Source organism: Pyrus communis, chromosome 15, assembly GCF_963583255.1.
Source record: "Pyrus communis chromosome 15, drPyrComm1.1, whole genome shotgun sequence".
Taxonomy (NCBI): domain Eukaryota; kingdom Viridiplantae; phylum Streptophyta; class Magnoliopsida; order Rosales; family Rosaceae; genus Pyrus; species Pyrus communis.
Window position 1 is genome coordinate 9753201 of NC_084817.1, and position 13579 is coordinate 9766779.

General features: G+C 39.5%; 1 protein-coding gene and 1 pseudogene across 2 annotated transcripts; one reads left to right on the plus strand and one right to left on the minus strand.

Annotated features, from left to right (window-relative positions):
- Positions 1 to 667: 667 nt before the first annotated feature.
- On the minus strand, positions 668 to 7455 carry LOC137717540 (uncharacterized). 2 transcript variants are annotated; one of them, XM_068456936.1, is made up of 5 exons: positions 7237 to 7455; positions 4599 to 7059; positions 2668 to 4449; positions 2131 to 2386; positions 668 to 2011 (listed from the first exon to the last, which is right to left on the minus strand). In XM_068456936.1, exons 2-5 carry the CDS (start codon positions 6990 to 6992, stop codon positions 1440 to 1442), a joined length of 5004 nt encoding a protein of 1667 aa, XP_068313037.1. In that variant the 5' UTR covers positions 6993 to 7059; positions 7237 to 7455; the 3' UTR covers positions 668 to 1439. The 2 variants fall into 2 exon arrangements, with proteins under 2 accessions (XP_068313037.1, XP_068313038.1); XM_068456937.1 differs by having other exon boundaries at positions 4599 to 7076.
- Positions 7456 to 9324: 1869 nt separating this feature from the next.
- LOC137717699 (uncharacterized) lies at positions 9325 to 12998 on the plus strand (annotated as a pseudogene).
- The last annotated feature ends 581 nt before the right edge of the window (positions 12999 to 13579 follow it).

Below are 13579 nucleotides of genomic sequence, written 5' to 3' on the forward strand. Positions count from 1 at the left end.
GAAATTGATGATAGTAAGCGTTGCGGATGATGACCGGAAGAGGCTGAGAGTCGTACATTTTTGGTGGGAAGTCGGTTAGAGAGACAGCGGAGGAAGGAGGTCAAAGGGAGAGTGAAATTTGCCGATCTTACAGCTTAACGATTATAGCCGTTGAATCATTGCTGATTTTTCAACGGTGTTTCAAATTTCTTTTTATTACCAAAAACGCCCTCCAAGTCTCCCAAATTAAACCATTAATCTTTTTCTTATCTTTCATAAACTATAGGATAATTCTAGGCTAATTTATTTAAATTACGAAAACTGAGATTTAAACTTAAGTGCATAAAGAGAAAACACTGCTCTAGTAGACTTGGAAAACCCTAAGTCGGAACCATTAACATTTCTTTGGCCGCAAATCTTGAGCAAATTAAAAAATAAAACGTGTGGACCATTATTTTATGCCGTTAGACTAGTCATTTTCCGTTATTGGAAGAAATTTTGGGGATAATCACCATTTCCATTATCGTTAACAATGGTAAATCATTAATAGGAGCTCGATACAAGAAGAAATGCTCTTAATCACTTGAGTTAGAAGCGACTAGCCTTTTGAATTGTCACTCACTACTCTTTTACCTTGGCTTGATCATGCAATGAAACACGACACTCTAGCAAATTAAATCAAGGCCAAATCACACAAATTATCCATTTCATTCGAGTTATATAACAATAACTGTTATTGTTCTGGTAAGGGAATAAACTCTTTTTACTACCCGTGCGGTTGAAATTATGACTTTTATAGCTTTTACCGCAACCGCACGGGTAAATATTAAGGGATTTTTCACCCCACTAGCCGTTAGTTTGCATCAAGGCGTAGTATCTCGAGTAAAAAACTAGATTGTATGACAGCAAAAGGCCATATATTCCTTTCTTTCTTTCAGTAGTTGTATTATGTGGGCAAACTGCTCCTTTAATACCGAACGCTTAAAAAACTGGAGGTTAAGGGGGAAAAGAACAGAGGAAAACGAAAAAAGATCTGTACAATGAGATTGGCAGCCAAAATTTCATATACCCTTTTCTTCCCTAACCTGCAGGATGCCGATGATGATCGGTGATACAACAATGGCTGAAGTGAGCAGACAGACAAACAGACTTCAAGCTGGTAAAAGAATCTCGCCCGTTGAAGAATCAGAGGAAGTTGAAGCATCCGAGCATCGAAGCAATGAGTTCTAACCCATTCTTGCTGTTCATGGCTCTCATGTTAGAATTTCTCTATGGTATCTGCGTAAAAAATACCGAATAAAAAGTAGCCACCACTACTGACAAAGTAGAACCAGAACCAAGACCGATTCCACCAAAAACACCGTCGGAGTCTCATGTAGTAGTCTCTATGGGCTGCAGAATGGCAAGCTGCAAGGGATTTGGCATTTTCATTGTATCATCTCACTCTAAATTGTGGTGTTCTACTCTTCATCGTCACTGGAGTCCTCAGAAGAAGTTTTGATCGCTTCCGCGGTCATGAGAGAAACCACGGCCCTGTGTATTGCTAGATCTGCTCTGTAAAACAATCTCTGAGCTCTCTCTCTCTTGAGCCTTGCCATTTTATGTGCATGTTGAGCGGCACCAGATGCATCACGCAGTCTGAACTCATCGAGATCAGAATCATCCAACAGTCCCATGCCATGCCTCGGAGACACTTCTGGTTGATAATAACGCTGGCTTGACCAATCAGGGATATCTGCATTCCATTGATGCAATTCATTTCTGTTTCCTACGACTCTAGGACTGTATGAAGACACCATCTGGGGGGCAACATAAGATACTGTCCTCGCAAATTTCTTTGACTTGCTTCTATGAATTCTGCGGAGATGATTTCTCTCAAACCCATCATTGCTCACCAAGATGTTAGCTGCATCCCTTGGTGAAAATACCCCAGGTGATGTCTGAGACAAGGGGGAGTCGTCTAAAGAGTCATAGTTATGGCCTGGATATGCCAGCCTTTCATCACCAAAAGCAAACCCATTTGATCTTCTTCCTGAGAGAAGAAATAAAACCTAATTAAGAAAAAATGCTTCCAGAAGAAATTAGTTAAACAAAATAAATGTAGCGTAAAGATTTCAATTAAACATACTAAATAAGGCTAAAGAAAATTACCAATAGCATGGAAACCATCGTGATCTCCTAACATGGCACCATTATGTCCAGAAAGCGAAAATTTCTTCTGTGACCGTTGTTTTGATCCCTTGTTGGGAACTTCTAGTCCCCGTGGTTTCAGACAAAAAGCAAACATTGGTGGCTTCTCAACTGATGCAGGTTTCCCGTAGCATCCATTGGGGAGGGTGGTATTGGTTTTGATCATAGCTTGCTCCCACTCTTTTACTTCTTGTTGATACCTTTCCCATGATGGTGGCTGCAAAGGGAAAAATAAATTTTATGTAATGCATCAGATGAACGAAAAGACAGATGACCTTTCCACAAGGAAAAGAAACAAACATTCAAACACAGCCAAGAAGTAATAGACATAAGCATCCAACCCCCCAAAAGATCCATAATTTGGGTTTCAAATTACATAAGAGTTACGGTAAAAAGGAGAAAGAGAGAAAAAAGAGAGGGGGGGGGGGGGGGGGGGGGTGGGTGAGGGATGTATATTTTCAGTAAAACCAAAAAGACCCATTAAGAAAGAATATGTACCTGAAGATGTCGGATTAAAGGCATTCCCTTCCTCTGCCTTTTCTGTAGCCAATGCTCATAAATGGATAAAATCACATCCATGGGCCCAACTCCAGCACCAGCCATGAGCTCTTCTATTTCTTCAGATGTGAACTCATCACACTGTTGATCATATGCAGCCTTTTCAAACACGTCCATTGTTTTCTCAAACATCTCCTCGTCAATCTCTGTTGAGCTACTGTTGTGAACTTCAGAAGAATTTTGAAACTTCAAAATCCACTGCTCATCATCACTATCCATATCATACAATACCCGAGATGGATCCAAAGCCATTTCAACATCAGTTTCTATTTGCCGGAAATACTTTGCAGAACTGCGAAGAAATGATATTTCAATTGAATTATCATCACTTTCTTCAATTAAGCGGACACCAGGAATAGGAATGTTTTTTACTGAAGCAGAGCGGATATTCCGATTGTAACACTCTTCATGCATCTCCCTAAATAGTGCCCACTGACTCCTATCTGGAAACTCTAAACCCCAATTCCAGTCCTTTCCTCCTTTCCACATCATAGCATGAGTGTAGCGGTTTGTTGTCCCAGGCTGCAAAAATTGATGTGCTTTGTATGAGTACTTTGTAGTCCCTGAAATTTTTACAGCAAGCTTCCACTCATTATGATCAAAAAGCTCTAATACAACATGGGCCCCACACTCCCTCCACCCTCTGTCACTGCCATTGACTAACACATTTGCTTCGCATGATAAGAGTTCCAAATTTCTTTGGGAACCTCTAGAAGCATCTGATGACCTCTTCTCATTATTAGCCCTCCTGATTCGTTTATGAGAAAGCCCCTTCTGGAGGTTTCTTTGCTTCGAACTAAAGTCAAAACCTCCATAAGGCAATGTATAGGACACCTGAGTTCGGGGCTTCTTTGGTCCACTGCCAAAACCATTATGGAAAAGGTCAGCTTTTCCATCCGTCCAACTATTTGAGAGGTGTCCAAGTGATGAACTATTTCTATTTCGGTGCCCTGTACTTCTGGGAGCAGTGGGGTTAGAGCTGGGAATAATGCTACCACTCATATTCCAAGAAAATTCTGTAGGCTGTTGAGCACTTTGCACCTCCCTATCCACAGGCTTCTCATATCGGTCAAATGATGGAATTTCGACAGTGAGACCATTCGGAAAAGATTGGGAATCAGTGTCAGACTTGTCTCTACCAACCAAAGGCCTTGGGGATAAAGAACATTGATCTGACTCTGGATGATGGCTTTGCAACGCTTTCAACTGTACAGCTTTATCTGTTCCAGTCTTTTCAAGGACACCAGTACCATCAGAGGATACAGAAACATCAAGACTGCCATTTTGGAAATGCTGAGATGACTTTGTCCGAGTTCCATGGCATAGAGAAATAGCATTGTCTGCATCTGGCTTGGCACAGGATCCATCAGAAGTAGCATTACTTGGTGGAGCCTTCAAATTTTTCTCAGGAGTAATCTTCGAACCTCCATTAATAAAGTCCTTGACCACAGACCAGTCAACTGCCAACATATTGTCACAGTTTTCGACATGCTCCACTGAATCACGGTCCCGAAAACAGATATTAGCAACACAATTTTCCATAAGCAGCTTAAGATGCAAACTAATGAAGAAAGTAGGTGCAGCAGCAAAAGAGAGGGCAAGCGGAGGAAGTTTTCTGCAGAGCTCATCATCACGAGAAGTAGAATGACTACTATTTACAGATATAGATTCCCTGAAACTCCCCTTGAAGTTAATACCCTGCCTGGGCCTACTCTGTGTACCCTGGTTGATGAAAAAATTATGGAAGTGAATACCTTCATAATACAAAGACATTGAAGAATAATATAATTCTACACAATACAGAAGACGGAAAAAAATTCAGTTAGAACCAAAAATTATATTCAGAAATGTAGAGAACACAAGACAAATACCTTGACAAAGGAGGAATTCCCGCAAAGAGACATAAAAGGTGACTGATTTCTTCCATTTTTAAGTGCTTTAATACTATCATAGGTGCATTCAGACGGGGGCAGTTTCTTGGTAAGCAAACAATGGCTCGTAAGTTTAGAGTCTAGGTACTTCCACTTTGAATTCTTTACTTCAGAAAAGTTGTAGAATGCAAACACAAGTTGCTTCCCAAGATGCTGAACACTGGAGAATTTAAACCTGATTGAAGTTGCTGGTAACTGGAAATCAATAAACTTCCCCTGCTCATTAGGTTGATGAAACAATGACAGGACAAGAAAAACAAAGGCTACAGCCTGCTTCAAGCAACCTTCAAACAGGAGAAATCTCAGTCCAACTACATTGTCAACAAAAAGCATCTCCAAATAAACCTTTGGCCATGAAATCACCACTGCACCATACTGACGCAGCATTGCGGCACGAAACAACCAAAACTCTACTCTAAAGGAATCATTAATAATTGAATGCACTGGAAGGCCTAACTCAAAAGTAACTCTTCCTGGTTCTATCCGTGGAGGAGTTAATTTCAGCAGTCCTACATCATCAATAGACCACAATGGTCCATTGGCATCCAAGCTTCCCAAGAAATCATATAGTGACCCAAGTTTACTCGCAGAGTCATGGTCATCCTTGGATGTATGAAACAATTCAGACTCATTCTTCCGAAGCCGCCTTCGAACATAAACAATAGGCATTTTGCTATCTTTGGAGCCAGTGCTGCCTTGTGAGGTAGGCTTTTCTAGCATCACATCATCAGATGATCTGCCAGGATGGCGAGAAATTTTTTTATCCCTTTTAATGGAGCAGTCACCCAAAGATTCATGTAAAGTGGCATCTTCATCAGACAATAGTGGCACAGGCTTTAAAGATAGACCAGATGTTTTTTGCTTCTTCACAACACGGGAAGGAGACTTGACCCGACCCGTAGATCGTGCCAACCATGAAATAATGGGTTCAGTGTCTATATAGCTGCCTATGCCACTATCATCCCCCAAAGTCAATTCTCTCTTTTTCATTTCTTTTCTGCATTTCATGTCTCCTTTTCTCTCATCGGGACTTCTATTCCGCACCTTTGATTTTTTCCGCTCTGTCCTACCGGGAACTTCACTAGGGAGTAACAAGAGCTTGAACCTCTCATTTTGAAGGTCAACCCATTCTTCGTCACGATCATCGTATTTCACATGATGAAGTTTTTTTTCCTTGTCATAGTCATTAATAAGACCATAGTACCAACTTTGGTCTAAAGGCCAGAAGACTTTGATTCTCCGGTTCAATACCCAGTAAGCATCCAAGTTCCCAAAGAAAACTTCATAGAAATGGCGCCTTTTCCGTGAATGCCCCTTTTCATCGTGTTGTTTCCTTGGCCTCAATACTCTACCAGAATTGTCAACTGAAGGAGATTCTGATCCAGAAATAGACTTTGACCTATGGCTATCAAAATCCTGTCCAGAAGACAACAAAAAAGACAACCCATTTGCAGAAGCCTTGTTGTTTGAAGAAAACCCAGTGCAGCTGGGATCAAACCTTGATGAAAGCATCCTTGCTGCATTCTGTTCAAGATTCTCCTCATCATCTTCTTGTAAATCATGGCCTTTTTTCATAGAACTATCAACCAAAGGCTCAGCTTCCTTTTCAGAGCTTTTACTGTCAGGTGCCAACTCCTTCCTCTTCCTACGATTCCTCCAAGACTTCTTCAAAGATGAATCACCATTGCTTACAGCCAAATGACTTGTAGGAACGTCTTCTTTCTTAGCATGTGGTGCTGAATTCAACTCATTATTTATGTTTTCTTTGAAATCATGCCGACCCTTCTTTCGTTTAACTTTCAAGGACTCAGATTGAGTACCTAAATCATCACCATTTAACTTAGCTATCTGATGAGTCTGATCAACGACACCCACTTTACCAGCAGATTCATCTGGCAGCTTCGGTGCCTGACCACCATCAAATTTCTTCCTCACTAGAAAACCCCGTTTACGCCTCGGGATTTGAATAACCTTATTATTCAAACTAAGCGACGAAACACCATTCAACCCACTACTGCTATCCAATCTATCACTCGACCCAGATTTCCATGACTCTGGATCATGTGAACCAGAATTCAACCCGCTATGATACACTTTATCTAAACTCTTTTTGCTACTAGTATTAACATTCTTCAAACTACTAAGAGAAGCCTCTTTCTTACTCTTCTTTGTCTTGCCCCCGTTCTCATCACCATCCTCGGCACTAACTTTTCTCTTCAAGCTCTTGTTTTCGACATCTTTCCTACTTCTCGATTTATACAAACTCTTCAGATCCAAAGATCTCGATTTTTCGGGAATTTCAGTGCCATGTGAGTTCTCTACTCTATTTTCCATCAACAACCCCTCAATCCAACCACCCAAACCGACGAACCCAAATTTTCACATTCCATCATACACGCCCCTACACATTTTTCAGATCTGTTACACCAAAAACAACGCAAAAAAAATGACAAAAATCCCTATAAGAAACCAAAATCAAACGATCACCCCCTATGCCCCAACGCATTCAGATAATTTCCAGTAAAAACAACAAAAAGCACATCAAATTTCAGATTAATCAACTCAATTGCACGCGTACCTTAACCGCCAGAATATGAACCAGCAGTCCCTCGAATGAATCGCGAAGATCACGAACGCAAATCATGAATTAGGGTTCGAATCAGCACCTCCCGATTTGAAACCCTAATGTAATTCCCCAATTCTCGAAATTAATTTTCGACAATGGTTGAAAATTCCCCCTTTTTCTTAACCGTAAAGAGACGGAAAAGAGAGCTAGGGTTTCTTCGGTACCGCCAGACTGAGGATTTTGATCCAAAAATAACCAAAAAATGGAACACAAAATGGAAAAATATACGAATCCTCTGGATAACGACACGTGGCGAAATCTGGGATGTTCGATTGGCACGTCCGAGGTGAGCATTCACTTCCTGTGGTTCCATTTATATCACCGTCGGCCAACATTGCAATTTCGTGACAAAGAAGCTGAAAATGGACGGTCGGATTTCGTACCAAAAACATGGACCGTTCAGATTTCATGGTTTTTTGCGGATTTAAAAAGTGGGCCTCATTTTCCCTGAAATATCGGAAATGTCATTGCGTTTGACTACTCGCTAGAGTGTCTAGTATTTGACAATAGCTGTGTCCATGTAACACGTGGCGTGTTAGAGGAGCGCGTGATCACAGTGCACTAGCAGGCGGTGCCAGCACCGAGTGGATGTTAATAACCGTGCATAGTGACGTGGCAACGGAAACAAACAAATTAAGTAGCTACAGGTAAAGCAGCAAGAGATTATTGTCTGCATCGCTTCTACCTGCTGGGTGGTGAAACTTGTCACCTGCGGACCCCACGTAGATAGAAAGATGTCATGTGATGTGCCATCATCATTAACATTGGTGGATGCTAACCACTCATTTGAAAGTCTGCCACGTGTCGTATCTCTTATAATTTTTTTTTTATTTCTTTAAACGATTGTTTTTTTTTTTTGAGGAATGTACTATGTTCGTTAAGCAAATTAGAAAGCGTACAAACTGAATATAGTGTGCACAATGGATTTTGATAAAATCTTGTTCGAGATTTTAATCTGATCGAAAGGAAAAGAGTGTCTCGCACAACAAAATAACATATCTTCAAATGACAATATATAAGCAAACTACGAAACATTTTTGAACAAAATATCCTTAAGCAAATCAGGTGGTTCTTCAAACCACACAAACGATATTATCTACACTAAGAAGAGGTGGGCTTAACCTTGTTCAAATTCGCCTTTTGCGATAATCAAACCTAAAACCTCTTACTTACAAGTGAAGAGGAATACCACTAGACCGTAGTACTAACTGGTCTCTCAACTATAGTTAAAAAATTTCTTAAAATTGAAAAAAAAAAATATATAAAACTAATTTTGCGTCCCTTCTTCTGCTTCAGACCATCTTTGTTTCTTCTGCTAGATCAACCCCAATATTTTATTTCCGCACCATATAATTCCACCCACACTACAAGTTAAAAACTTGAAATGTTATTTTTCCACCTACTTTTAGTTTTAAAATAACCTATAACATATATGTAAATTCTTTTTTAATTTTCAAAAGAACAGATGTTAGAGTGTTGATAACGACAGCCGAGCCTCCACTTATCGCAGAGGCATCCCTTCCTGTTTTTTTTTATTTTGGTGAGAATTTCAGTATCCGGTCACTTTCTAGATCTCCAGTTGATTGCAACTCTTATTCCCTCTCTCTCCATACCCACAACACAACCCCCTTTCGTCTCCCGTCCAAACCTCACAACTACACCTTAACAAAATTTTCCCAAAATTTCATCCTTATGACGGATATTCAAATTAACGACAACCAAATCCCACCCCTTCAAGCTCAATTCCTTCTTTTGGTATCGCATTTCATTTTTCAAAATTTTAAATAATTATTTGATTAGTAAATGTTTTGAATAACTATTATATATAATTAAACTAAAGAACAGAAAATGAAGAAAATATTTATTTGAAGGAATTGATATAGTTGCAGAGAGATGGTGAACTGAGATGAAAATCTTTTTTCTCTTTGGTCCTTAGATATCAGTTGGAAATATAGAAATATGTTGGACTCAGGTGCAAAATATAGAAACTGAGGGACCATTGTGCAAAAATACCCCCGTATGACAAAATTTTCTTCATCTACAAACATTACCGTGTCACAACTCCACGACACCATTCTTTGTTCTGGCAAAAGATTAAAACTTTCCAATATTCCAATTAGATCCAGCCATTCACGCGATCTCGATCCAGACGCAGCGTTTCATCACTCCCGCGAGCTTCAATTCCGATTCAGTTGTTCCTCACTATGCTCACAAAAACCTCTATTCCGCGAGTCTAGGGTTTCAGATGTCACACCCATGGAGGTAATTTCCCAATTTCGTGCTAAGTTGTCTTTTTTACTATTTGGATGCTCGGAAAGTTGGTGAAGGGAAAAAAATTGGGGTTTTAAGAAGGTTTTTCAATCAAATTTCGCATCAATTAGGCAAATTAATAAAGGTGAAATTTATGTGATGTGCATTTTCTAATGGAGTAGGCGTTTGAGTATTGGAGTAGATTTATGCGGTTTCAACTTTCAGGTGGTTATGCTATTGTAGAATTCAAATTTTAGGGCTTTTTTAAGAATTCAAATTGTGTCTGTTTCTGTCGTGTGGTCTATAACTTAATATGGAGGCGCAAAACAATTGAGATGTGTTAGTTGAGATATATAATTTGAGCTTGTATCGTAGTTACACATTTATTGGTTTCTGAATCTACAGAAAGCAAATGGATAGGGAGAGTCGGCCATTGTTCCGGCAGCAACAGCAACAGCAACGATAGGAGCTGGTCCTAGTTCAAGACAGTTACATGCAAAGCAGAGCTGAAGCTTTGCGAAATGGTGAGTCCACTATTCATGAGCTAAGCAATATTTTTAACCAACTTGCGACCTTGGTTTCTCAGCAAGGGGAGGTCGCCATCAGGTTTTACTCTATCTCCAGTATCTTCCTTTGATGTGGAATTCAGTTGGTAGTGTTCTAAGCAGACAGTACTAATAGGAGATCACTTTATATTTTTTAGCGTTTCACACACTTGGGTTTTTATTGTTACTGGTGATGCGATTGGTAATTTGTCATTGTAAATTGTAATGGTCATCCATCGAACTCTGATAATTTTTCGTAATTTTTAATTTTTTTTATAATAAGATTATTTGGATTTCGCACAACGAAAGCTTGAAGCCGTAATTGTAAAAGATTTCAGCTGATTAGATTTTCCTGAGCGTTTGTAAATTTGTTATCGTCGATTGAAACACGAGGGACGAGGGCTCGCTTGTCAATAAAAAAGAGCGAATGGCTGTCGATGTCTCGACCTTCGCGTTGTAAAAGATTTCAGCTGATTAGATTTTCCTTGCGCGATTTCTCGAGAGAATGGCTGGCGGTGGAAACAGGAGGGACGAGGGCTCGCTCGTCATCAACAACGTGAAGGTGTTTGTGGCGCTCGAGACTCTGCGAAGAAGAAGAAGTCCGATAAGGATCGCAAGAGTAAAGGGTCGTCCAAGGCGGCACAGCCCAAGGCGCCGGAGCCGTAAATGTTATGGGCGCTGGCTCATTTGGTTGTGAAATCGTGGGCCGATGTGGACGATGAAGATGACGATGATTATTACACCACGATGGCTTCACCTCAGGCCCCTTGGGGATCGTTGGAGCCGCAACAGATTAAGGTGAAGCCAAATGTAGAGGTCAGAACTGAAATTCAATTGGTTTTATTGGTTTGTATTTGATTTGTTTTCTTGAAGGTTTTTTTTATAGAAGGAATTGAATTGATGAATATAGATACTCTAGTTGGCGTTTAATCTTACCCTATGAGCTATAAAGATGCTATTATGCTAACTTTGTGAGGGGAAGGCGAACGTCGTTTGATGGTTGAAGGAATGATCTGAGTTAGTTTGGGTCCTTAATTGTTCAAGGATGAAGTTCGTGGAGGCATATTGGATGATTCATTATTTGATCCAAGTGTTGATTTCTGATGGATGACAAACTAGTGGCTGTAATGAATGCAGAAGCGAAGGTAGAATTTGGTGTCAGGTGAAAACGTGATTAGGTATCATTGGAATGAGGATACATTGTGTCTGAAAAAAGTGTTGCAGTGTATAATTATGGCTGATTCAAATTAGGAAAATGGCAAAAGAGTTGGAATGCAAGGCCGAAAATTTTCCAATTACAATTGCCAACATATATAGCTTTATATAGTTATGCATTTGTCACGGCATTATAGGCAACGACCTGAATGGAGTTATTATAACCGATTGTTGATTTTTTATTACAGGAAAGTCAGAGTGAAGAAGATATTCTTGATAAAGGTGATGATGATGCAGAGGAAAAACACGATCATGCACTGAAGGTGCCAGTAAAACTGGAGCCAGCAGTGAAGAAGCCTGCTAATGTTCCTGCACCACCTAAAGAGGTAGAAAGGCAATTTTCGAAAAAGGAAAGAAAGAAAAAGGAACTTGGAGAACTTGAGGCTCTCTCTGGCTGATTTTGGAGTCGCCCCAAAGGAGAGTGATATTCAAGATGATTCACGAGGTAATTGTGAACAATTATTTCAGATAAATTCTGCTATAGTGATCTGTGATTGCTTGCTCTTCAGTTTTTCTCCTTTAGTGCTTTTTGTTATGTTTGCTCTATTTATTTTCAGCATCTAAGATTCTGTGTAAAGAGAGGATAAAAGCTAAATCTTAGTCATTCCATCATGTCAATCCTGAATTGAAATTCCAGTGTGGACATAACATAGATGCGAAGGAGATAGTTAAAATTTCTATATACACTTTACACATTCATGTATGCGCATAATACTGCATTTAACTTGGTATTCTTGTTCACTGTATCTTTCACCGCTCATATCAATTGCAAAGTAAGCTTAGAATCAAATGAAATACTTACGTTTGAAAGTCAAGTCCTTGTATATGTTTTATGTTCATAATTATTGCAGAAGTTGAAGTCTTGGTTTTATTTGTTCATTTATTGAGAACCTCAATTGTAAAGTATTTGGATAAGGTTTCTTTGGTGCCATCTCTTATTCAGCATCATCTAGCCAACAACCGTCGTTATGTTGCATTTGCAGGTGTTGCACAAGAAAAGGATAATGCGCCAAATGGAGATGGAGAAAAGAAGGAAAATTAGCTCGCAGAGTCCAAGTGTGCCAAGAAGAAGAAAAAGAAAGATAAAGCTTCCAAGGAGGTCAAAGAATCACAGGATCAAACAAACACTTAGAGGCCACTAATGAACTGAGTGAAGTTACTGAAGCCGAACAGAAGGAGGATACATCAAATATTGACATGAAGGAGCGATTAAAGAAGGTTGTATCAGTGAAGAAGAAGAAATTTAGTAAAGAGTTGGATGCTGTAGCAAAAGCTGCTGCTCAAGAGGTAGCTACTAGGAGAGCACGACTTGCTGCAGCTAAGAAGAAAGAGAAGAACCATTACAACCAGCAACCTGTGCAGTAAAAAGCCCAAATTCCGTTCAGCATCATTATATATGAACGTGTAATTTCTCTTTGTTCATATGAGCGAAATAAAGAGTGGGTTTGGCGACTCTGGGTTAAAATTTTTATTGCGCGGTGGACTAGTAGGACGTTTTCACATTTGGCTGTTGTCGATCATTTTTGTTGCTCGGTTGTCATGGGGACGTATGGAATTTGCCAGTTTTGCTCATTGGATACTCCTTCTTGGAGAGAGTCAGTTTTAACTTGATACATGCATTACTGTAGTTGTTCCTCCGTGTTGTGTTGCTGTTACAAACTTGTGTATGAAATTCTATGAACGGACGGACACAATCAGAAATTATTGCATTTCTTCTCTGTGTGAGCCGAAGGACAAAACTGGACGTTTTGGAGATCGTTTAATAAGATATACCAATGTACTATTGAAAAGGCTTACATTTCATTGTCATTGTAGCCTCCCGACCTAATAATGCATTATTGATTGTAACGATATATGGCAGTGAATCTATTATAAGTAATTTGAACGACATGCAGTAAATCACGAGCGATAGGTAAAGATGCAATTGCCATAATTGCTTCAAGATTATGAGCTCATTATACTTCTATCAAAGTGCTTACGGTAAAAGCACTTATAAGTTAAAATTGCTTTTTAATTTTCTATTTAAGTAACGATATGGTGTATTCCAATAATCACCCTCCTTTTTAAAGGGGAAGTGTTATTGACACTCCAAAAATCTCATTCTACACTCCTCACAATTGTATTTTTCTTTCCTAATATAAAAAGTTTGGAGTGTACAATGAGATTTTTGGAATGCTAATAATAATTTCCTTTTAAAAAAGAATCATTGATTGGTAAACAAATGGATGAGATGAGACTTGAAAGGGAGGGAGTCTTGATTGATCCACATTGTTCTTGCTCAGGCT